General features: G+C 47.1%; 1 protein-coding gene across 2 annotated transcripts in view; it reads right to left on the bottom strand.

Annotated features, from left to right (window-relative positions):
* The window catches only part of LOC137527928 (sulfotransferase 1 family member D1-like), an 83,601-nt gene that overhangs the window by 43,650 nt on the left and 14,299 nt on the right, over positions 1 to 25,652 (bottom strand). For both annotated transcript variants that reach the window (XM_068249000.1, XM_068249001.1), the window contains exon 3: positions 16,790 to 16,912. In XM_068249000.1, the coding sequence (XP_068105101.1) occupies positions 16,790 to 16,912 (123 nt within the window). The remainder of the gene's footprint in view (positions 1 to 16,789; positions 16,913 to 25,652) is intronic.

Raw genomic sequence — 25,652 nt, 5'->3', positions numbered from 1 at the left:
CCCAGAATAGGTAGTCAGGGGTATATGTCCCCAGAATAGGTAGTCAGGGGTATATGTGCCCAGTATATGTAGCCAGGGGTATATGTCCCCAGTATATGTAGTCAGGGGTATATGTGCCCAGTATATGTAGTGGGGGGTATATGTCCCCAGTATATATAGCAGGGGGTATATGTCCCCAGTATATATAGCCAGGGGTATATGTGCCCAGTATATGTAGCCAGGGGTATATGTGCCCAGTAAATGTAGTCAGGGGTATATGTCCCCAGTATATGTAGCCAGGGGTATATGTCCCCAGTATATGTAGTCAGGGGTATATGTGCCCAGTATAGGTAGTCAGGGGTATATGTGCCCAGTATATGTAGTCAGGGGTATATGTGCCCAGTATATGTAGGCAAATGTATATGTGCCCAGTATATGTAGTAGGGGTATATGTCCCCAGTATATATAGCAGGGGGTATATGTCCCCAGTATATATAGCCAGGGGTATATGTGCCCAGTATATGTAGCCAGGGGTATATGTGCCCAGTAAATGTAGGCAGGGGTATATGTCCCTAGTATATGTAGGCAGGTGTATATGTGCCCAGTATATGTAGCCAGGGTATATTTGCCCAGTATATGTAGGCAGGTGTATATGTTCTCAGTATATATAGCAGGGATATATGTGCCAGTATATGTAGCCAGGGGTATACGGATCTTCTCAAAAAATTAGCATATTGTGATAAAGTTCATTATTTTCTGTAATGTACTGATAAACATTAGACTTTCATATATTTTAGATTCATTACACTACAACTGAAGTAGTTCAAGCCTTTTGTTGTTTTAATATTGATGATTTTGGCATACAGCTCATGAAAACCCAAATTTCCTATCTCAAAAAATTAGCATATTTCATCCGACCAATAAAAGAAAAGTGTTTTTAAAACAAAAAAAAGTCAACCTTCAAATAATTATGTTCAGTTATGCACTCAATACTTGGTCGGGAATCCTTTTGCAGAAATGACTGCTTCAATGTGGCGTGGCATGGAGGCAATCAGCCTGTGGCACTGCTCAGGTGTTATGGAGGCCCAGGATGCTTCGATAGCGGCCTTAAGCTCAACCAGTGTTGGGTCTTGCGTCTCTTAACTTTCTCTTCACAATATCCCACAGATTCTCTATGGGGTTCAGGTCAGGAGAGTTGGCAGGCCAATTGAGCACAGTAATACCATGGTCAGTAAACCATTTACAAGTGGTTTTGGCACTGTGAGCAGGTGCCAGGTCGTGCTGAAAAATGAAATCTTCATCTCCATAAAGCTTTTCAGCAGACGGAAGCATGAAGTGCTCCAAAATCTCCTGATAGCTAGCTGCATTGCCCTTGCCCTTGATAAAACACAGTGGACCAACACCAGCAGCTGACATGGCACCCCAGACCATCACTGACTGTGGGTACTTGACACTGGACTTCAGGCATTTTGGCATTTCTCTCTCCCCAGTCTTCCTGCAGACTCTGGCACCTTGATTTCCAAATTACATGTAAAAGTTGCTTTTATCCAAAAAAAGTACTTTGGACCACTGAGCAACAGTCCAGTGCTGCGTCTCTGTAGCCCAGGTCAGGCGCTTCTGCCGCTGTTTCTGGTTCAAAAGTGGGTTCATGCTTCCATCTGCTGAAAAGCTTTATGGAGATGAAGATTTCATTTTTCAGCATGACCTGGCACCTGCTCACAGTGCCAAAACCACTGGTAAATGGTTTACTGACCATGGTATTACTGTGCTCAATTGGCCTGCCAACTCTCCGGACCTGAACCCCATAGAGAATCTGTGGGATATTGTGAAGAGAAAGTTGTGAGACGCAAGACCCAACACTCTTGATGAGCTTAAGGCCGCTATCGAGGCATCCTGGGCCTCCATAACACCTGAGCAGTGCCACAGGCTGATTGCCTCCATGCCACGCCGCATTGAAGCAGTCATTTCTGCAAAAGGATTCCCGACCAAGTATTGAGTGCATAACTGAACATAATTATTTGAAGGTTGACTTTTTTTGTTTTAAAAACACTTTTCTTTTATTGGTCGGATGAAATATGCTAATTTTTTGAGATAGGAAATTTGGGTTTTCATGAGCTGTATGCCAAAATCATCAATATTAAAACAACAAAAGGCTTGAACTACTTCAGTTGTAGTGTAATGAATCTAAAATATATGAAAGTCTAATGTTTATCAGTACATTACAGAAAATAATGAACTTTATCACAATATGCTAATTTTTTGAGAAGATCCTGTATGTGCCCAGTATATGTAGTCAGGGGTATAAATGTCCCCAGAATAGGTAGTCAGGGGTATATGTCCCCAGAATAGGTAGTCAGGGGTATATGTGCCCAGTATATGTAGCCAGGGGTATATGTCCCCAGTATATGTAGTCAGGGTTATATGTCCCCAGTATATGTAGTCAGGGGTATATGTCCCCAGTATATGTAGTCAGGGGTATATGTGCCCAGTATATGTAGGCAGGGATATATGTCCCAGAATAGGTAGCCAGGTGTGCCCCCAGCAGGAGGGGAGCAGCGTGGTGGAAGGAGAGCTGTGGGCACAGTGGGGAAGGGGGGCCATCTCCCCCCTCCTTCCCTCACCTTAGGGGGCTCTCCCTCCCTCGCTCTCCCCTCCGGAACTAATGTGCGGGTGGCTGACTGGCAGCGGGCGGAACTTACCTCCATCTCGTCGCAGGCGCGGGATGGATTTGCCGCTAGTCTGGTCTAGTCCAGACCAGAGCAGCGACACCAGAACTTCCGGCGCTGGAGCGAGACGGAGGTGAGTTCTGCCCGCTGCCAGCCAGCCACCCGCACATTAGTTCCGGAGGGGAGAGCGAGAGAGGGAGAGCCCCCTAAGGTGAGGGAAGGAGGGGGGAGATGGCCCCCCTTCCCCGCCGTCCGCACAGCTCTCCCTCTTCTCTGCTCCCCTGCTGCTGGCCGCACGGGCACGCGGCCAGGGGGGGCAGTGGGCGGTCAGGTGAGCGAGCGATTGGCTGCCCGGCGGTGCGCGGGGCCTCTTCAAGCACGGGGCCTGGGGCGATTGCCCCACTTGCCCCCCCCAAAGCCCGGCTCTTCATGAGATGGAGTCTACAACCCACACAAGTGGCTCAGGTAGGGCAGCTCATCCAGGATGGCACATCAATGTGAGCTGTGGCAAGAAGGTTTTCTGTGTCTGTCAGGGTAGTGTCCAGAGCATGGAGACGCTACCAGGAGACCGGCCAATACATCAGGAGATGTGGAGGAGGCCGTAGAAGGGCAATAACCCAGCAGCAGGACCGCTACTTCCGCCTTTGTACAAGGGGGAACAGGAGGAGCGCTGACAGAGCCCTGCAAAATGACCTCCAGCGGGCCACAAATGTACGTGTCTGCTAAAACGATCAGAGACTCCATGATAGTGGTATGAGGGCCCGACGTCCACAGGTGGGGGTTATGCTTACAGCCCAACACTGTGCAGGACGTTTGGCATTTGCCATAGAACACCAAGATTGGCAAATTCACCACTGGTGCCCTGTGCTCTTCACAGATGAAAGCAGGTTCACTCTAAGCAAATGTGACAGACGTGATAGAGTCTGGAGGAGCCATGGAGAACGTTCTGCTGCCTGGCCTGCAACATCCTCCAGCATGACCGACTAGGAAGTAGGACAGTAATGGTGTGGAGTGGCATTTCTTTGATGGGCCACACAGGCCTCCCTGTGCTCGCCAGAGGTAGCCTGACTGCCATTAGGTACCGAGATGAGATCCTAAGACCCCTTGTGAGACCATATGCTGGTGCGGTTGACCTTGGGTTGCTCCTAATGCAAGACAATGCTAGACAATGGTCTAGACCTCATGTGGCTGGAGTGTGTCAGCAGTTCCTGCAAGATGAAGGCATTGATGATATGGACTGGCTCACCCGTTCCCCAGACCTGAATCCAACTGAGCACATCTGGGACATCATGTCTCGCTCTATCCACCAATGCCCCATTGCACCATAGACTGTCCATGTGTTGGTGGAAACTTTAGTCCAGGTCTGGGAGGAGAACATCCGCAACCTCATCAGGAGCATGTCCAGGTGTTGAAGGGAGGTCATACAGGCATGTGGAGGCCACACACACTACTGAGCCTCATTTTGTCTTGTTTTAAAGACATTACATCAAAGTTGGATTAACCTGTAGTTTTTTGTTTTTTTTTTCAGTTTAATTTTGAGTGTGACTCCAAATCAAGACTTCTATGGGTTGATAAATTTGATTTCCATTAATAATTTTTGTGTGATTTTGTTGTCATTCAACTATGCAGGGGTGCTGCTAAGGTTGTTGTGGCCCCAAGCGGCACATAATTTGTAGACCTGTCCCCACGCCAGAGGCCCCTTTTCCCATTATAATAGGTAGCCAAAGGCCCCCCTTCGAAATAGGTGGTCCTCCAGTATAGGTAGGTAGCCAAAGGAGCACCCCCCCAGTGTAGGTAGCCACGCCCAGTATAAGTAGCCCAGGTTTAGGTAGCCAAGGTGTCCCCCAGTATAGATGGCCACCTCCAGTATAGGTAGCCAAAGTTTTTGTGTATCCCAGTATAGATAGCCATCCTCAATATAAGTAGCCAAAGGTGTCATACAAGTTAGACGTGGCAGCATGGGAGGCCCCTCCTGTGGGTGAGGCCCCAAGCAGCCGCTTGATTTTCCTGGGCTTAGCTGCACCCCTGCAACTATGTAAACTATTCGTTCAGATGTAGGATGTCTTATTTTTGTGTTGTTATGCCCCTGACCAGGACTTACAAAGCTGCAGTGCGGCTGTACACCGGTAGGAGCATGGCCATGAGCAACATGTTCAACCATCTTTGTCAAATATGTATAGAGAGACCCAGCACTGGAACGTACTAGGGATGTAAGAACATTGGGGAAGCTGTATCTAGGTTTTTGTTTTGAATATGTAAATATTTGATTTGTAAATTGATGTGATTGATCTGGAATAAGACTGATCTGTTTGATCAACAGAAGTAATTGGGGAGCGGATGAGATTAGTCAAATGATAGGATTGGTCAGTGGCTGAGACTGATGAGTTGGTATGATTGGCCTGTGCCTGAAAATTCCGGGTCAGTTAAAAATGGCGCCCAGCACCGTTAGATAAAAATAGCGCCCCATTCACTTACATTATCAAACGATAATTATCGTTTTAAAAGGTTAAAAAATGGCGCCGACCTTTTGAACGAAATTTATCGTTTTGAAACTTTTTTTTTTGGTCCTGCCTGAACGATATTTATCGTTTTAACCCCTGCTTTGCTGCCGTTTGGAAAATATCTCCCTGCCGGCTTTAATGTTTAATAGCAAAGCCCCCTTAAACGCTAAAAACACCAAATTTGCAGGGAATGTTAAGAAAAAATTTGTGAACAAGAGAAAAAATTTTTTTTCAAAAAGACCTTATAGTTTTTGAGAAAATAGATTTTGAATATTCTCCTTCTGACCGTGGGAAAATTAAACGCCCGCCGACTTTAGCGGTTAATAGCAAAGCCCCTTTAAATGCCAGAAACACCAAATGTGTAGGGAAATGTTAAGAATAAGAAGAACAGTGGGAACAAGAAGAATTTTTTTTTCAAAAAGTTGGGATAGCCAGAATGCGGAGCCCCGGCCGACTGGGGCTTCGCACCCTGAGCTATAGCAGCCCGCATGGTCCATGATATGGGGGGGCTCCGGGGGGGGGAGGGGCGGCCAGGCCTTCCCCTCCCCCCCCCCCGAGCCCTTGTCCAATCCATGGACAAGGGGCTCTTCCCCACCTCCGGTGCCCTAGGAGGAAGTGGGGGCGACGACTCCCTGGGGGGGGGGGGGGAGTTCATGGTGGCATCTGGGAGTCCCCTTTAAGAAGGGGACCCCCAGATGCCCACCCCCCTCCCAGGAGAAATGAGTATAGGGGTACAAAGTACCCCTTACCCATTTCCACAAAGGGTTAAATGACATAAAAACGCAACAACGAGAAAAGTCCTTTAATGTTCTAAATTAACCACAAATACTGACCTGTACCTTTAAGAAAAAAATCCCACGCCAATTAGGTCCCACGACAGTACCCTCCAACTTGCGACCTTCTGATACATCTTGATTGAAGATCTCCGCCGCCCCGACGCCACACACGCCGCCTCCGCCGAACTGCTCTCAGCTATACTTAGTATAGCTAAGAACAAAAAGCATCTTTAAATTTTAGCTCCAATGGTCCCCATTGGTTCCTTAACAGACCAATGGGGATCAGGAGGATCCCCATTGGTCGATAAGGAACCAATGGGGAGCCTTGGAGCCAAAGTTTAAAGATGCTTTTTGTTCTCAGCTATACTAAGTATAGCTGAGAGTGCGTCTATACAGATGCATTACCGCTAACTCCCGCTGCCCTCCCGGCCTCTCTCACACCTTTCACTCTCACCCATGCTGGCACACATGGGTGCATTGGGTGCCAGCATGGGTGAGGGTGACAGGTGGGGGGACGCAGGGAGCACAGCGGGAGTTAGCAGTAATGCGTCTGTAGAGATGCACTCTCAGCTATACTTAGTATAGCTGAGAGCAGTGCGGCGGGGGCGGCGTGTGTGGCGTCGGGGCGGCGGAGATCTTCAATCAAGATGTATCAGAAGGTCGCAAGATGGAGGATACTGTCGTGGGAGCTAATTGGCGTGGGATTTTTTTCTTAAAGGTACAGGTAAGTATTTGTGGTTAATTTAGAACATTAAAGGACTTTTCTCGTTGTTGCGTTTTTATTTCATTTAACCCTTTGTGGAAATGGGTAAGGGGTACTTTGTACCCCTATACTCATTTCTCCTGGGAGGGGGGTGGGCATCTGCGGTCCCCTTCTTAAAGGGGACTCCCAGATGCCACCATGAACCTCCCCATGGAGTCGTCGCCCCCACCTCCACCTGGGGCAAGGGAGGCGGGGAAGAGCCCCTTGTCCATGTCCCAGATGCCACCATGAACTCCCCCCCAGGGGGTCGTCACCCCCACCTCCTCCTGGGGCACCATGGATTGGACAAGGGCTCCGGGGGGGGGGGGGGGAAGGCTTGGCCCCCCTCCCCCCCCCCCCCCCCCCGGAGCCCCCCGATACCATGGACCATGCGGGCTGGTATAGCTCAGGGTGCGAAGCCCCAGTCGGCCGGGGCTCCGCATTTTGGCTATCCCAGCCTGCATGGGAGACAAGGGATTACAGAGGCTCGGGAGGGGGGACCCCACGTCATTTTTTTCAAAAAATTTCCCACACTCAGAACATAACCCAAAAATTTAAATAAAAAAAAAATTTAAATATTATTTCCCAGTATCTTTTTAACATATCCTGCAAATTTGGTGTTGCTAGGATTTAAGGGGACTTTGCTATTAACTGCTAAAGTCGGCGGGAATTGTTTCCGCAGAAATGTCATTGCGATTTAAATAGATAATTTTTCTCTTTAAAGATTTAAAATCGATTTTCTCAAAAACTATAAGGTCTTTTTGAAAAATATTTTTTCTTCTTGTTCCCACTGTTCTTCTTAACACTTCCCTACACATTTGGTGTTTCTGGCATTTAAAGGGGTTTTGCTATTAACCGCTAAAGTCGGCGGGTGTTTAATTTTCCCACGGTCAGAAGGAGAATATTCAAAGTCGATTTTCTCAAAAACTATAAGGTCTTTTTGAAAAAAAGAATTCTCTTGTTCACAATTTTTTACTTAACAATTTGTAACGATTGGTGTCAGCACGCAGAGAGAATCTGACTATTGGTGATCTGCACTGCAGTACCACCAAGAATGCAGATATATACCTGATTATTGATGATCTGCAGAATCACCGATAATACAGATATATTGCTAACCTCTGGACACCTAAGGATAAGTGAGTGTTTGGTGTAACAGTAATACTTTGAGTAATGTACCTGCTGAGCAGGTGGTATACAATATAGAGACACAGCTCTGGGAGCACAGGAACCTTCCAGCAGCCTGAGGCTCTCCGGGGGGGAGGAGTCAGGCTGGAGACGGGAAGGACCTAGAAGTGAATGACACCTAAGATGGATGTCACTATCTGATCTGGAGACTATCTCTTTTAAGGGGAGAGATAGCTCTCGAGGTCGGGCACGCCGAGTCGGCAACACACTGACAGATAAAGTACAAAGACAGAAGGCCGATTCGGTATCCAAGTCAAGCAGGGTCTGGCAACGGAAGATCAGATATACGAGGTACCGAATCAGAAGACAGAGGAGTAGTCAGAAAAGCTATAAGTCATAACATATATCAAACAATGCCTATTCTGGGTGCGAGGTCCTTGGTCTCAGCACCCCGGAACTAGTCTGAAGAATACACAGATGATAATACAGTATTCCCTAGACTGGGTGCGAGGTCCGTAGTCTCAGCACCCTGGAACTAGTCTGAACTATAACGCAGATGATAACACAGTTCCCTAAGCTTGGTGTGAGGTCCTTGGTCTCTACACCCTGGAACTAGTCTGAAGTATAACACAGATGATAACACAGTTCCCTAAGCTGGGTGTGAGGTCCTTGGTCTCTACACCTTGGAACTATTTTAAGAATAAACAGAATACAATTCAAATAATCTGGCTAAGTGTGTATTCCCAGGTCCACCTGGTTCAAACACACTGAGGATCTGACTAGGTCTGAGTGCTTCCACGTAGTGATCGCAACGGCAGACAACTTGCAAGTGACCAGCAGGAACTATATATGGAGTAGTGCTCTCCAGCACCACCCCTAATTGCTCAACCAATAGTATCCTGCTCTGGAGTCAGCTGATCGGCGCGGTCAGCTGACTCTTCCTGCTTAGTATAAGAATTCTGCCTCTCAGCGCGCGCGCGTGTATTCCTAAGCCTATGTGCAGTAACAGACTCAGCCATACCAGCCACACGCTGCCACGTGAAGACCGCCGCGCTGGACGCGGAAGCAGCCGCCTTACTGTTGCATGCGGCGGCTTTTCCGCGTTCTGCCCTGTTGCCAAACACACCCTTCCGCGTACCAACCGCCGCACTGGACACGGAATCAGCCGCCTGCTCAGTAGCACCTGTGGCGGCTTTTCCGCGATCTCTCACACATTCCCTGCAAATTTGGTGTTTTTAGCGTTTAAGGGGGCTTTGCTATTAAACATTAAAGCCGGCGGGCAGATATTTTCCAAATGGTAGCAAAGCAGGGATTAAACTTTAAATATCGTTCAGGCAGGACAAAAAATTTTTTTTAAAACGATAAATTTCGTTCAAAAGGTCTGCACTGTTTTAACCTTTAAAATGATAATTATCGTTTTAAACAAATATCGGGCAGAAGGGGGCGAAATTATTTAGCCGGCGCCATTTTTCACTGGACGCGAAAATTCTACATATTATTGTTTCCTTGTTCATCTCTGCTCACAGGGTACCCTTGACCTGACACAGTCAATGATTAACGGCTATGATGCAGCCAGGTTCCCACGCAAAGCTTGTGACAAAGTACATAACCTGAGTATAGAATGTTTTTGAAAATTTGCCTACAGATTCCTTCATCATCGTAGTTCAGGTATTAAACAAGACAGCAAACAAGGCCTCCATACAAAGCAAAGAAGCAGAGGCAATCTGCTGTTCAGGCTGAGCTGGATTAAGCTCATACAGGGCCCCAGGCACGGCGATAAATTCACCCCCTGGCTTCCCACCTCCCACGTTATTGGTTGAAAGGCTGCTCCGGCAAGTTGGAAAATCTCAGTGCCAACAGACAAGAGATCGTTATTTGTTATACTGCCACAGAGGCAGTCTGGCTTTTATCTCCACATATCAAAATTAAGCAGCTCAGTTCCCCAGACACCAGAATTAAAGGAATACTATCGATGTATGCATTTATTTTTAAATGCTGTATGTTGTAGCACACATTAGGGCAAGTACTAGGAGCAATTTGATTCCTCACACAGCTGTTCCTCTCAGCTGTAAAATCCTCCCTCAGTTTTGGGGTCAGTGTTGGATACAAAATGTATCTAATACTGACTGCTCCCAGAGGGCTAGACCATGTCTGCACAGGGGAGTTGCTATCAACTCCTCAGTTTATAGTTTAATTATCACCTTGCTGAAAGAAACTTGTTGATATGGTGGTAAGGGGTTAAAGATTCTAGCAATGTGTGTTTATTATCTTTGCTTCTCTTGACTGATAACGATACTAATAATGCTAATTGTAAACAGTGGTCTGCCCCTCTCAGCAGCTTGTAAAGTGGATGCAGCCTGGAGTGTATCACCTCAAGCAGACAGCCAGGCAGCCAGTCTGAGTGTAAACACAATAGCTAGTTATATTCCAGCAATATTCCAGCTCACTTAGTTACCTGTTACCACCTCAGATCAGCCTATTTCTCCTCATGTCTGCTGCATGCTGTGAGTGACACAGTGAAATATATTTGTGAGCTGTGTGACAGAGTAACCAAGCAGCTCAGGGTGACCCACACTACTAAGAGCTGTGTGAGAAATGAATTTTTAAGCAGGGATAGTGAGAGAGAGAGACCTGGGTGAATAAATAAAGTGCCCCTAGCACTAGTGGTAATGTGTACACTAACATAGAGTATTAAAAAAAAAAAGTCGTTTCAATCGATAGTACTCCTTTAAGCAGCTCAATTTGTTCCCCCAAGATATATTAACTAGTTGCAGCACCAAGTGCAGTAAATCTACATCCCTCAGGATTCAACTTGAGTCCCAGGGATGTAGATATTCGTCTATTGCTGCTGTGCACTCCCACGCGCGTTATTGCCGTCACCCGTTAGTAGGGAGAGATTAGTGAATGGGAACACATGAGATGCCAGCGGTCATTGTAATAACAAACACATACACGTTAGCGTACTAACAGTACGCTCAGAAACATAATGAATGAGGACTTCTTGTGACCAAATAGTACAATTACACCTACATTTGTTTTTGTGTTTTTTTTTTATAAAAAGAATAACACATATCATTAAAATTAACCCCTTACCTCCCACACTCTCCTAGAATCAAAATAAATAAAACTTTTACAGAAAAAAACCCTGACAATTTAAACAAAGACAATAGTTACCTTAAGGACTTAACTTTTTTCAATATGTATGTCAAGTGGGTATATTAATTGGTGATGGAAGCAAAACTGAAAAAATGCACCTTTATTTCCAAATAAAATATTGGCGCCATACATTGTAATAGGGAAATATTTTTAACGTTGCAATAACCAGGACAAATGGGCAAATAAAATGTGCGGGTTTTATACAAAGTGGAGCGTTTTATTTTAAAACTATAATGGCTGAAAACTGAGAAATAATGTTTTTTTTTCCGTTTCTTTCTTATTATTCCTGTTGAATGCATTTCAAATAAAATAATTCTTAGCATAATGCACCCCCCACAAAAAGCCTAATTGGTGGCGAAAAAAAACAAGATATAGATAATTTTGTTGTGATAAGTAGTGATTAAGTTATTGGCGAATGAAAGGGAGGAGCGCTGAAAGGTAAAAATTGCTCTGGTCCTTAAAAGGGCACTATGGTGAAAAATTGTAAAATGTAAAATATGAGCAAACATATACAAATAAGAAGTATATTTTCTTTCCAGAGTAAAATGAGCCTTAAATTACTTTTTCTCCCATGTTGCTGTCACTTCCAGTAGGTAGTACTGACAGAACCGACAGATTTTGGACTAGTCCATCTCTAAATGGGGGATGGGCCGTGACTAGAGGTGTGACAGGGGAGTGTCTTAAAGGATCACCATCGCAAAGAAATTAATAAAATACATACATATAAAATGCATTATTAACCTCCTCAGGACCGCCATCTCCCCTCTTAAAGGGAACCTAAACTGAGAAGGATATGGAGTTTTCCTTGTAAAATAATACCAGTTGCCTGACTTTCCTGCTGATCCTGTGTCTCTAATACTTTTAGCCACAGACCCTCAACAAGCATGCAAATCAGGTGCTCTGACTGAAGTCAGACTGGATTAGCTGCATGCTTGTTTCAGGTGTGTGATTCAACCGCTACTGCAGCCAAAGAGATCAGCAGGACTTTGTTTAAAAGCAAAGATCCGTATACCTCTCAGTTTAGGTTCCCTTTAAGGACTAGAGCATTTTTTGCATGGGGGGGGGGGGGCATTTAGATAGCCAGGCATAGGTATTCCTAGTATAGCTAGGCATGGGTGTCCGCAGTATAGATAGGTGTCCCCCGTATAGCCAGCAGCCATTACTCGCCTCCCAGGCTCCAGCGATGAGCAGTTCTACCCCCCTCCGCTCTGTCTAGCATCCATGCTTGCACTGCCGCTAAGTTCCCATGTCCCGGCTTGATGACATCATCAATCTGGGACCCGACATAAGAGGCAGAGTGAGCAGGGATGGCGGAAAGAGCGGGAGGGAGCAACGATCACCAGGGAAACGTCAGGAAGGTGAGTCCCGGTCCTTTTCTTCCTCTCCTACCGCCACTGCTTTCAGTAATCACTCACTACAATTGTAGCAATAGGGTACTGTACCGTGTTAGCCATCAGTAAAAGCAAGAAGTTTTAAATCAGGATGATACCATTTATTGGCTAACTAAAAATGAATAAAAATAAGCAAGCTTTCGGCCTTGCAGCCTTCGTCGGGCTTACATCCTGTTAGTTTGCAGGCTGGTGGTATTTTTTTTTAATTAACGATATCAAATCTGAACTCCCAGTTGCTACACACTTTCGGTCCAACGGGCACAGCATGGATGATCTTCATGTCACTGCCCTGAAGGGTGGCTTCAAAACGTCAAATGATCGATTAATAGCAGTGTAACGATTGGTGTCAGCACACAGAGAGAATCTGATTATGGGTGATCTGCAGTATCACCAACCAAGAATACAGATTATACCTGATTATTGATGATCTGCAGAATCACCGATAATCTAAGTATAACTAACCTCTGGACACCTTTATAATGTGAGTGTTTGGTGCAACAGTAATGACTTTGAGTAAGACCACCGGAGGGGCAGGTGGTCTCTGGCGGTATGGGCGATACCGCCTTTTGAAAAGTACAAAAACCGTCCAACAGCCTGAGGCCTCCAAAGGGAAGGAGTCCCAGGCTGAAGGTAGGAAGAACCTGTGAGGGAGTGACACCTGAAGGTGGATGTCACTAGCAGGTCTGGAGACTATCTCTAAGGAGAGAGATAGCTCTCTAGGTCGGGCAAGCCAGGTCGGCAACACACAGACAGACAAGGTACATAGACAGAAGGCTGATTCGGTATCCAAAGGCAGGCAGGGATTGGCAACAGATAATCAGATATGCGAAGGTACCGAATCAGAAAGCAGAGGGATAGTCAGGGATGCAATAGGTCATAACAGATATCAACAATGCCTAGTCTTGGGTGTGAGGTCCGTGGTCTCTACACCCTGGAACTAGTCTGGAGTATAATATGATGGTACAGAGTATTCCTAGACTTGGGTGTGAGGTCCGTGGTCTCGACACCCTGGAACTAGTCCCAAGTATAACAGATTGATAACACAAAGTCCCTAATCTTGGGTGTGAGGTCCGTGGTCTCAACACCCTGGAAATAGTCTGAAGTATAACAGAATGATAACACAAAGGCCTCGATTCATAAAGCATTCCCGCATTCGGAAATGCTGAAAACGGCTCACTTTACCGACCACACAGCAAAATCTGTATTCATAAAGGCTTTTTCCACATGAAAAGCTGACATTCGCGAGCAGAGTGATAAATCATTGCCTTGCGCGGTGATTACCATAGCAAAAGTAACAAGTAGTCAATTCATAAAGATTAGAGGTAGCAGTATGCGGACGGGTATTACCGCTACCTCTGATGTGGCGAGAAGCGTGCGGAATACAGTGCAGTGAATGGGACAGACCTCCCAAGCAGCTGCAGAGAGAACACCGCACGGAGGGACTCCGCCTGCTTCTCCTGTTTCCGCATGTCTCCTGACAGCCTAACGCCTGCCTACAGCGGAATATCTCCGCACGCCTGTCACATCTAGCTACATTTTTATGAATTACCACCCTGAAGGCGGAAATACCGACAGCGGTGTTTCCCCGCTCGATTTTCCCCGCTTGACAGCACTTTTATGAATCGAGGCCAAAGTCCCTAATCTTGGGTGTGAGGTCCGTGGTCTCAACACCCTGGAAATAGTCTGAAGTATAACAGAATGATAACACAAAGTCCCTAATCTTGGGTGTGAGGTCCGTGGTCTCAACACCCTGGAACTAGTCTGAAGTATAACACAATAATACACAAAAGTAATCTGGCTCAGTGTGAATTCCCAGGTCCTCCTGGTTCTAACACACTGTAGGATCTGACTATGGTCTGAGTGCTTCCACGTAGTGTTCGCAACGGCAGACAACTTGAGACTGACCAGCAGTGACTATATATAGCGCGGCGCTCTCCGGCGCCACCCATCAGCGATCAACCAATAGCCACTTGCTTTGAGGTCAGCTGACCAACCTGGTCAGCTGATTCCTCCTTGTTTGTCAGAAAGGTTCTGCCTCTCAGAGCGCGTGCGCGTATTCCTCAGCCTGTGTGAACTAACAGGCCCAGCCACACCAGACGCACGCTACTGCGTGCAAACCGCCACGCTGGACGCGGAATCAGCTGCCTTGCCGGCAGTACACGCGGCGGCTTTTCCGCGTTTTATCACAAGCAGAAACAAAATTTATAAATTGGTTCAAAGCTGTGGAGAAGGGTTTGAATAAGGACACAAACTTTTTATATTGGTATGAGGCTGATGATATTTGAACTTTCTCAGCCTATATAGCTGAACTTGTGAACTAAAAATTTATGATACCTCTGGGTGAATCCTAATCCCAGGTCTGTGAGCATGGAGTAAACAAGGATCCTTATCTCAGGTAGCAACCTCTAATCCCATTTAGATGTTCTGTTTGAATTAAGGCATCTTAATGACATGTATTTATGCTTGAAAAAAATATCGGTTTTCCCTTTTGATGTTGCATGTATATAGCTGTCTGTACCACCAGCCTGCAAACTAACAGGACGTAAGCCCGACGAAGGCGGCAAGGCCGAAAGCTTGCTTATTTTTATTCATTTTTAGTTAGCCAATAAATGGTATCATCCTGATTTAAAACTTCTTGTTGTCACTACAATTGGCAGGCGATCGTAGTGATCACTTGATCTGGAGCCAATCAATTCACCATGGCTCCTAAACAGTGATGGGAGATGTCGGCTGTCATATGACCGCTTAATCTACCCTCTCGGGTGCGCATGATCGCGGTGGGAGCGGAAAAAGCAGGTGGCGTAAATCCTATGCTGCATCAGGCTTAGGCAGCCAAAAGTGCGGCCTAGGATTTACTATGGGCGGTCCCCAGGAGGTTAATTACTTCTCTCCTACAATGTTGCTGTCACTTGCAGTAGGCAGTAAAAATCTGATAGATATGACTAGTCCATCTCCTCAGGGAGGATTCTCAGTATTTCTACTGTATATTCTTTACAAAAGCAATATCTGGAAAGGATCTAAGGGCTGGTGCACACCAAAACCCGCTAGCAGATCCGCAAAATGCTAGCAGATTTTGAAACGCTTTTTTAAATTTTTCTATGGCGTTTTGCTAGCGTTTTGCGGATTGCTGCTGCGGTTTTCAGTATAGTAGATTTCATATATTGTTACAGTAAAGCTGTTACTGAACAGCTTCTGTAACAAAAACGCCTGCAAAACCGCTCTGAAGTGCCGTTTTTCAGAGCGGTTTGCGTTTTTCCTATACACAACATTGAGGCAGAAACGCACCCGCAATCCAAAAAATGCCTCACCCTGGCATTTTTCGTTTCTGCAAAACGCCCCCCGCTCTGGTGTGCACCACCCCATTGAGATACATTGACCAAGCGGATCCGCAGCCGCAAGCGGCTGCAGAAACGCTGAAAAAGCCGCTCGGTGTGCACCAGCCCTATATGAAGATGCTGGCCGGCCTCCCTTCTCACTTAGGCCTGGTGCACACCAGAGGAGTTTTTCTGAGCGTTTTGAGTTTTTAAATCTGCTGCTAATGTTATCCTATGTGTCTGTGCACACTGGAGCAATGAGGTTTTGTAAAAAAAAAAAAAACATAGCATTACATTGGGAAGAGCTTTTAGAGGTTTCAAAAGCTCTTCCCAATGTAAGGCCCAGTGCACACCAAAACCGCTAGCAGATCGTCAAAACGCTAGCGGTTTTGGGAGCAGAGAGCAGATATTTGGCCGGGTGCACACCAAGCGGATTTTGTATGCGATCCACCAGCCGCATCAGCCAGTGAAAACGCTTGGCTATTGTATTTCAATGTGTGGTGCACACCGGCGGTTTGAGGTTTTTTAGCAAACCGCAAACGCGCAGCAGGAGGCGCGTTTGCGGCTTGGCAAAAACCTCAAACCGCCGGTGTGCACCATCCCATTGCAATACATTAGCCAAGCATTTTTCCAGGCGGATGCGGCCGGCGGATCGCTCCAAAAACCGCTCGGTGTGCACTGGGCCTAATGCTATGTTTTTTTTTACAAAACCTCATTGCTCCAGTGTGCACAGACACATAGGATAACATTAGCAGCAGATTTAAAAACTCAAAACGCTCAGAAAAACTCCTCTGGTGTGCCCCAGGCCTTACACTATTTTGCAGTGGGGCTGAGCAACTGCCAATCAATAAGTGCTTTTAAAAATCCTGCAAATCCCCTTTGAGGATATGGACCAGTCCAAAACCTAACAGCTCTGTCAGATTTGTACGTCCTGTTGTGACAGCAGCATAGGAAAAAAATAATTTACAGTGCATTTTTTACCCGGAACAAGTGTGCATTTTATACACAGGCATACATATGCATTTTAAATTATACAATTTTTCTTCAGAGTGGTCGTATAGTGGTCCTACAAGTATGTCATTCCTTTTCAGAAAATTGTGAGGAAGTCAAGAGAATATCCATACAAGAGTCAGTACCTGGCTTCATCAGATGAGACAGCTCGAGAAACGGCATCCTCTCAAATATGGGGGCTCTCCGACAGATTTGTTCATCTCCATCGTGTACAACCAGATCGACAATCTCCTGCATCCAGGTGGTTCCTGGAATACACATAGACTAATATATATACAGTATATATTTTTTCTGTATGTTCCTGTCACTTACTGTAGGCTTGTAGAAGTGACAGATCTGACAGTTTTTAGACAGATCCATCTCCTCACAAGGGATTTTTAGGAATTCTCAAAAAGCTTTTTCAAAATGACATTCCCTGTATGGCAGTGGCAGCAGGGTCGGACTGGGCCACAGTAGTACAGTTTTTTCCCTCGGTGGGCCCCACCTCCAGGTCTCTGGTGGGCCCCCCCTCCTTGTCTGACAGAGCTCCAATTGCTGCCTGCAGCACAAAAATTCTCTTCTCAGTGCTGTAATCACTTATGCTGAGAGCAGTGGCGTAGCTAAGGAGCTGTAGGCCTCAATGCAAATTTTACAATGGGGCCCCCCAAGCACTCTATACATAACAATTTATACGATGCACCAAAACCTGCCAATGGCAGCTACAGTGTCAGAGGTGCAAGAAGGGGCTGGGGAACAGCTTGTTAATGATTACCCCCCAGCACTCTATACATAGCAATCCCTGCCAATGGCAACTACAGTGTCAGAGGTGCAAGAAGGGGCTGGGGAACAGCTTGTTAATGATTACCCCCCAGCACTCTATACATAGCAATCCCTGCCAATGGCAACTACAGTGTCAGAGGTGCAAGTAGGGGATGGGAAATAGCTTGTTAATGATTACCACTGTTCAAAGTATCTATAGAAGTGATTATTATGAGCACAGGGCCAATAGAGAAGTAATACTGTAGTTGAGGGAGGGACCTTCAGGGCCCCTTTGGACCAAGGGCCCCGGTGCGGTCCCAACCTCTGCAACCTCTGTGGTCGCAACCTCTGCAAAGTAGGACATTACTTTATATTGAAAGAGGGGACTGTATGCAAAGTTTTGCTGGGCAGCAGTGTCTCTGGATTACAATGCTGCTTAGATCATGTACATTTGGCCCTGTCCATAATACATCATGACCACGCCCACCTTCCGGTGCACCTTTTTTCACCGCAATCATGGGATGTGTGGGCCCCAGGTTGAAATTTCTTTGGTGGGCCCCCAGTGTCCCAGTCCGACCCTGAGTGGCAGTGCACACTTCAGTTGACAGAATAGTGTGCACAGGAGGAGACCGGCTTTTCAGCACCACTGTAAAGGTCTTTTCCAAGGCAAGCTTTTGAAAAGACTAAAACTATATACTGAAACTCCCCCATGAGTAGATGGGCTAGTCCAAAATCTGTCAGATCTATCAGATTTTTATTAGCTACTGTAAGTGACGACTACATAAGAAAAAAAGACATTTATAGTGTATTTTACTCTGGGACAGACATACAAATAATACACATGTACTTTAAATGTTACACATTTTCATATCACGAAAATCGTACTCGAAAAAAGTACTGTACATGTAAACATATACAAATGAGAAGTACGTTTCTTCAAGAGTAAAATGTGCTATAAATTACTTTTCTCCTATGTTGCTGTCACTTACAGTAGGGAGTAGAAATCTGTCAGAACCGACAGGTTTTGGACTAGCTCATCTCCTCATGGGGGATTTTCAGTGTTTTCTTTATTTTCAAAAGCACTTCGTAAATGGCAGTTGCTCCATCCAACTTCCAAAAACGTGTGCAGCGAGCAGAGAGGCATCATTGCATCATTGTATAAATCCGCCCAGACCCACTACTGCTATATTATATATACTCCTCTTTTTATTGCCTGATGAAGAAGGGTTATACCTGTGAAACGCGTTGCAAGTTGCAACATTGTTTTGGAGTATGTCAATAAATATTTGTCCTTTTTGAAATTGACAGTGTCTGTGTTTTTGCTATAGACAATACTTATGTCCACCCCTGGTGGAGGGGTACTATAACCCTCTCTTCTGATCTACATAGAGCGACTTCTTAACCCTGAGTTGGGACAGGTCTAATCTCCCCACCTGTCTATACAGTGGTTGCCTATGAGGTAACCCTGGTTTGTGTGTATAAAGGTAGCCATACACTGGTCGATTTGACATTAGATCGACCAACTGACAGATCTGATCAGAGAGGGATCGTATGGCTGCCTTTACTGCAAACAGATTGTGAATCGATTTCAGCCTGAAACAGATCACAATCTGTTGAGCTGCTCCTGCCGCCTGTCCGTTACCCCCCCCCCCCCCCCCTATACATTACCTGAAGCTGGATCCGGGTCCTCTTCTCCGCGCCGCACCGCATCCCAGCATCCTGCACCGCATCCCAGCATCCCGCACCGCATCCCAGGCAGCGTACACTGTGTCACTCCGTGACCAGGAAGTTCAAATAGAGCACCCTCTATTTAACCTTCCTGGTCACTGGAGTGACACAGGAAGTTAATGTACGCTGGGATGGAAGCAGGAACAGAGCGGTGCAGCGCGGAGAAGATACCCGGGAGCCAGCGTCAGGTAATGTATATCTGTATCGGATCGGACGCCGCTAGCGACGTGCTCCCTACCTGCGGGCGATCGACGGTAATTTCCCGCACGGCGCGATCGACGGACCGATCTGATTTCGGGAGGAAATCGGATCGGCAGGTGCGTTTAGCCGGAACGATTGGCAGCAGATTCGATCCCAGTGATCGAATCTGCTGTCGAAACGGCGGCAAATCGGGCCAGTGTATGGCCAGCTTTACTTTACTTACTTCACATTGCTCCTATTATACCAGTACTTACTACACTATATCGGCCTCTCGGTGTCCCCTGACTATATTCAGATCACTGAAACTGATTGTGACACCCAGCAGCTCCAAAGACACCTGCAAACATTTCACTAAAGAAAGGTAGGAGACTTCTGTTACCCCCAGGGCCATAAAAGGGGAGGGGGAGTGACCTGGGGGTTGGGTGAGTATGCTGTTGTTGACCTTGAACTACCTGTAACAGATTTATGCAACATTTTTTCACATGGCGGTTTATGAGTTAGCAGCCTGCTAGCAATGTACCGATATGCATGTAGGTGAGCAAAAAACAACATCATGGCCCAAATGCAATTCACCTTTTCTCCTAGGTAATATTTTCATGCCTTGCCAATAAAATGCCTTTTAAACCACCAGCAAGCTAGAAAAATAATTTAGATTGTACTTTTTTTATCTACTTTTTGGTACTTTTTCCATTGCAAAGTGCACAAAAGTTATGATAAAAACAGGGGCGTAACTAGACATTGACCAAACACACTGGATGCCTGGAGAACACTGCTAAAGGGTCCCCTGGACCTCAAAGGAGCCGGTGCCTTGTCTCAGCCGGATTGCTCCTACGGCTTCAGGATATCTCCACACCTGAGGAAGGATGTAATATCTGTAACATGTAGTGTACACTTGTTCCAATACAGCAAAGTTCATTGCAGCCAGGGCTGGGCCGAGGCATAGGCTGGAGAGGCTCCAGCCTCAGGGCGCAGTGTAAGAGGGAGCGCAGAATTCATTCAGCTGTCATTCCTAATTGTGTTTGAAGCAGAAATAAATAAGAAAAGGGTATACATGGCAGTGACTGCAAGCCAGATAACTAGATATTAAGGTGTTGGGGAGGTTGTGGGCCCTGTGGCCCTCTTAGTCTAATAGCAATCAGTGTGTGACGGCTGGGGTGGGAGGGGTGGAGGGGCGCACTTTGGTGTCTCAGCCTTGGCTGCTGGAGGACCTTGTCCCGGCTCTGATTGCAGCCAGTGGTGTGCTGTCTCTTTTGTTTTGTGTGGCGTAACTAGACATCACTGGGCCCCCCACGAAACTTTGGATGCCCCCCCCCCCCTCTCGTTTTCTGCACAGGAAAACTGAGGACCAGTGTGTTTTCCCCATGCAGATAAAAACACTTAGACTTAAAGGGGAACTGAAGAGAGAGGTATACGGAGGCTGCCATGTTTATTTCCTTTTAAGCAATACCAGTTTCCTGGCAGCCCTGCTGATCCTCTGACTCTAATACTATTAGCCATTAACCCTGAACAAGCATGCGGCAGATCAGGTGTTTCTAACATTAAAGTCAGATCTGACAAGACTAGCTGCATGCTTGTTTCTGGTGTTATTCAGATACTACTGCAGAGAAATAGACCAGCAGGGCTGCCAGGCAACTGGTATTGATTAAAAGGAAATAAACATGGCAGCCTCCGTATACCTCTTACTTCAGTTCCCCTTTAAAAGAAACGTCAGGCAATCTATGCTACCCCTAGTTCTACTTACCCAGGGCTGCCCCTTGCAGCCGACAAGTCCCTCCCTGCTCCCAGTACATATATACACACACAGCCTTATTATTTTACTACATGAGAGCACATGCTATATGGAGGAACAACAATGACATGCTGAACATAAGATATAGTATCAATGTAACTTGGGCAAAACATTCAGAATGTCACTGATTGCATTGTAAAAGTATTCAGAGGCCAGAAAGTCATTAGCCGGTGTGATAAGAATCTAGGAATCCTTTTGCTGAAAAGGGAAAGTCTACAAACAAAGGAGTCACATTTTGAAAAAAAGTTGTAAAGTCTTTGTCAAGTCTTTAGAACTTTGCAGCAGTGAGAGACAGATGTTTTTTACGAACCCTAGGGAGCAGGGACAGTGTATAAATTCCAAAGTGTGTGTGAGTCCTTATCTGTGTGGTGGACACATGCAGTCCATATAACAATGGTAGGAGAGCAGAATACGTTTTTTTTTCTCCATGCCCTTAGCTGTCAGTCTTTCAAACATTTCCCCCCCACGGCCCCCTGTGGCGCCTGGGCCCCCCTGCGGAGGCATCCCTTGCAGGGTCTATTGTTACGCCCCTGGATAAAAATAAGTTATCTACCAAAAAGGAGTTTTATGTTAAAAAATGATCTCCTAGGAGAAAACATAGGAGAAAAATAAAAGATTGCATATGGGGCCATGTGGGCAGCAAATGTCTGCAGTTTAGAGCTGAGAAAAGCCAACAACTCTAGTTGACAGGCTGGATTCAGCCTCTTGACATAATCAGGAGCTGCACAAAGCTGTGGGTTGTAAGGCCTGACAGGTAATGTCTCCAATCAGTCTCTATGCCCCAATCTATTGCCACAGTCTTCACCTACAGACAAGCCATGAACAGGACACGTTATTTGTCTCCTGACTACGGTTACCCCCAGGTCTTAACGTGCAAGGCATACAGACTGAAGTAGAGACGACAATAACCCACCAGAACGCCACTGAGGCAAGTAACACAGTTCAATAGTTCATAAGTATCACACAGGACTATTACCCTGATTCAGGAGGATGAGGCCCTCAGCGTCGATTTCCAGTAATGACAGATGTTTCAGGAACAGGCAGTGAATGGTCCAGGCAGTTTGTGAGAGAGTTCATGCAAGGTCCACATGTAACGTTATTCAAGCAACAAGCAAGGGTCAGTCCAGGTATAACTAGAGTGTCCAGTAACAAGCAATGGTCCGTCCAGGTAGCATGCAAGAGTATCCAGTTAACAAGCAGAGGTCAGTCCAGGCGGCAGGCAAGAGTATCCAGTTAACAAGCAGAAGTTGGTCCAGGCAGCAGGCAAGAGTATCCAGTTAACAAACAGAGGTCGAGCCAGGTGGCAGGCAAAAGTATCCAGTTAACAGCCAGAGATCGGTCCAGGCAGCAGGCAAGAGTATCCAGTAACAGGAAGAGGTCGGTCCAGGCAGCAAGCAAGAGTGTCCAGAAATCAAAGCAAGGGTTAATAACAGCAGACAAGAATGGTCAAATACAAGCCAAGGCCGAGATCCAGAAATTCAACAATGTGAGTGCGCACCAAACAACTAGCTTGTTTATCACGGGCGATGAGTGGGAGCACTCTGCAAGTTTAAATACAACTTTCATCCAATCAGTGGCCGGCCACACTCCGCACATCCAATCACACAGTGGTACACCTACCTAGGTGTCAGCTGTAGCGTCAGCTGACACCGAGCTGTCAGCTGACTATTGTTTACATCTGCGGAGGGCGTACTGGGAACGCGCCCTCCACCATTCTGGATGTGCTGCCTGCGTTCCAGCAGCAGCGTCATCAGCAGGGAACAAGCGCTGTGACCCGGAAGCAATGGATTCCGCCTGGGTCTCGGCGGAAACATTACCAATAACAGGCAGGTTCCTTATATAGGTGTGACATTTGGACAGTGTGAGGATGGACAGAGTGAGAGGGTGGATTGGCGTTCAGGCCCCGTTCACATTCAGCCCCGGGCCGCCCATGATGCGGGGTGAGGCAGGTTCCTCAGGCGGCAAAAGTGTGTGTGTGTGGGGGGGGGGGGGGGCGGGGGCTGCACCCACCTGGCCATGGTTGGGGGGGCACCGAGCTGGAGGGGGTAGTAGCCAGGAAAGGGGCAGCTGGCACAGCAGTGGGGAAGTGGGTCGGACTCTCTTCTTTCTTCCACGTTCCAAGCACTGCGTATCACAGCTCGTCACTTCCTGCAATGCCACCCACCGTAAGTACAATGGACGGCATTGAGGAGGAGACAAGCTGTGATAGGCGAGCTGTGGTCCAACCCTCCTCCCCACCGCTGTGCCCGCTGCCCCCTTCCTGGCTACTACCTCTCCAGGTTACCTATTATGGGGGCAATTATACTACCTACCGGGGAGGGGGTGGGGGCGGCATCCTCACAAGTTTGCCTCAGGCAGCAAAAAGTCTAGAACGGGCCCTGTCTAGAACGAGTCTGTTTAGCGGCAGGGCAGTTTCTAGGCTAAATTGCACCCAGGGCAAGGGTGTAAAAATTGTGCCCCCTTCCCCCACCCACGTGGACTTGCAAACCTTTAATCTTTAGGGACAGTTACACAGCCACAGGTCACAAGTAGATCTGCCTACTTACTAGTGACCAGCCGCTCATCCAGGAGGAAGCAGGGACCGGGAAAACACGCAGGCGAAGAGAGCTCTGGCAAGTCTACTCCTCCACGGGCGCTGCGCACTGACAGCCTGCAGTACCGCTACAGAACATCAGGTGTCATCACGCGGTGGTGACGTAATGGTGACTTGAAGTCTGATGCAGGCAGCCCAGGAGGAGTCAAGGAAGGTGATTGAGCTGGTAATTTTCTTCTTCCATTTGGCTGTACCACGCATCACCAGCTCCTTAGCGGTTATGTCCTTCTGCCTGCGCCCCCCTTCTTCTACTTGCCGGTCTGCGTCCAGGGCGGTCACACTGCCCGCACTGCCCAAAAAACGGCCCTGTTTAGCGGACCCTAATGGGGGTGAATGGATCATATGTTAATCAACTGGTTCTTTTCACATTGCCCTGTTCCACCAAAGTTTGGGTCTGCAGTAATATTTCTGAATCTGCGCATCCATCACATTGACCACGCCCGAAGGGAACGGAGAGTCACAGACGGAAAACTGACGTCTTTTATAAACTGATCTGTTCTGCGATTCAGTTCTTCATCTGTGCAAGTGTGAACCGCGCCATCTCTAGTATATGCCGAGGCGTAACTACCGGGAGCAGCCCCTGGGACTGAAGGGGGCCCCAGAGCTGTGGGGGGCCCCAATTAGCACTCAACTCCCTCTGATAAAGGGTCCCATCCATCAGATCGGGTGTTTTTGTGGCCACACTTGTTATAAGAGTGAAGAGTATGAGGTCCACACTTGCTTTTTGACCATTGCAAGATGCCCCTCCCCCTCCAGGCTGTGAGAGTCACAAGGAGTTACCAGAATGTGGGTGTGGTCATGGGTGGAGCCAAATGTACATGAACTTAACAGCAGCCTAAGTAGGCCTGCCCAGCAAAATGTTGGATTAAGCCCCCTCTCCCCCTCTCCCCCTGTCCCTTAAACATAACTAGGCAGAGTTACCTGGCTTCTGTGCTGGCTGGTCTGGCTTTCTGCTGGGCGGGCTGGCCTGTTGCTAGGTTATCTGGCAGTTCCCTCTCATAGCTTTCCCTGACCTTCTAGTTGACCCCCTCCCATACTCCCACAGGCCTCCCATTGAGGCACCACAACTCTCAGCATGCTCCCATAGAAGAACCATAGCTCCCTGCATGCCCCCAAGGCATCACAGCACCCAGCATGACCACATAGAGGCACCACAGCACCCATCATAACCCCGATTGATGCACCACAGCTCCCAGCGTGCCCGCCATTGAGGCACCACAGCTGACTCTGCCTGGGGACATCCAGGGCACCCCAGAATAGATCCGGGGCACGTGCCACTGATCTTTGGTGCTAGCAACGCCCCTGATTGTCACTCATGGTGGAGCAGCAATGGCCTCTGTGGTGCATTCTCTGGTTGAAGAGTTGAGGAATAGCTGTGACTCGCTGGACGAGCCTCAGCTGTTGAACTGGTTTATCGTAGGGCATTTGGCTGAGACTTTTAGTTCCCTCTTGGAACAAGTACTGCAGAATGACTCAAATCTGGAGAAACTGAGTAACCTAGCCTCCAGCGTTCTTGTAGAGGCAACCAAATAAAAGTTTTATTGAGACAATGGATTGCTCTATATAGAAGATCCACCCACTGACAGCAGCGAGGCAATTGCTGCACATTGTACCTGGCAATTCTCATTCGGCGGTTTCTGGACTAACCCGGGTGCAAACATTCCCAAGTACCATTAGTCCTGTATCTTCTCCCAGTGGGCTGACAAGACAGGGAATGATTGGAGACCTTCGTTGCATTTGTTGCCTATAATTATGGAACCCTTCTGGAGTTTGGTGATGGATATCACTGGGTCCATTCCCAGCAGTTCCGGCAAAAGATGCCCCCTGATACCCAGAAGCAGTGTTACCATCATACTAACACCTTATACTGGATAATGATCCCAAAAGGGGACAAGCAATGGAAGCCCACTAAGGTGTAGTAAGTTTGTTTAGAGATGGG

Source organism: Hyperolius riggenbachi, chromosome 8, assembly GCF_040937935.1.
Source record: "Hyperolius riggenbachi isolate aHypRig1 chromosome 8, aHypRig1.pri, whole genome shotgun sequence".
Taxonomy (NCBI): domain Eukaryota; kingdom Metazoa; phylum Chordata; class Amphibia; order Anura; family Hyperoliidae; genus Hyperolius; species Hyperolius riggenbachi.
The sequence above is the reverse complement of the archived record's forward strand: the minus strand, read 5'-3'. Positions and strand labels throughout refer to the sequence as shown.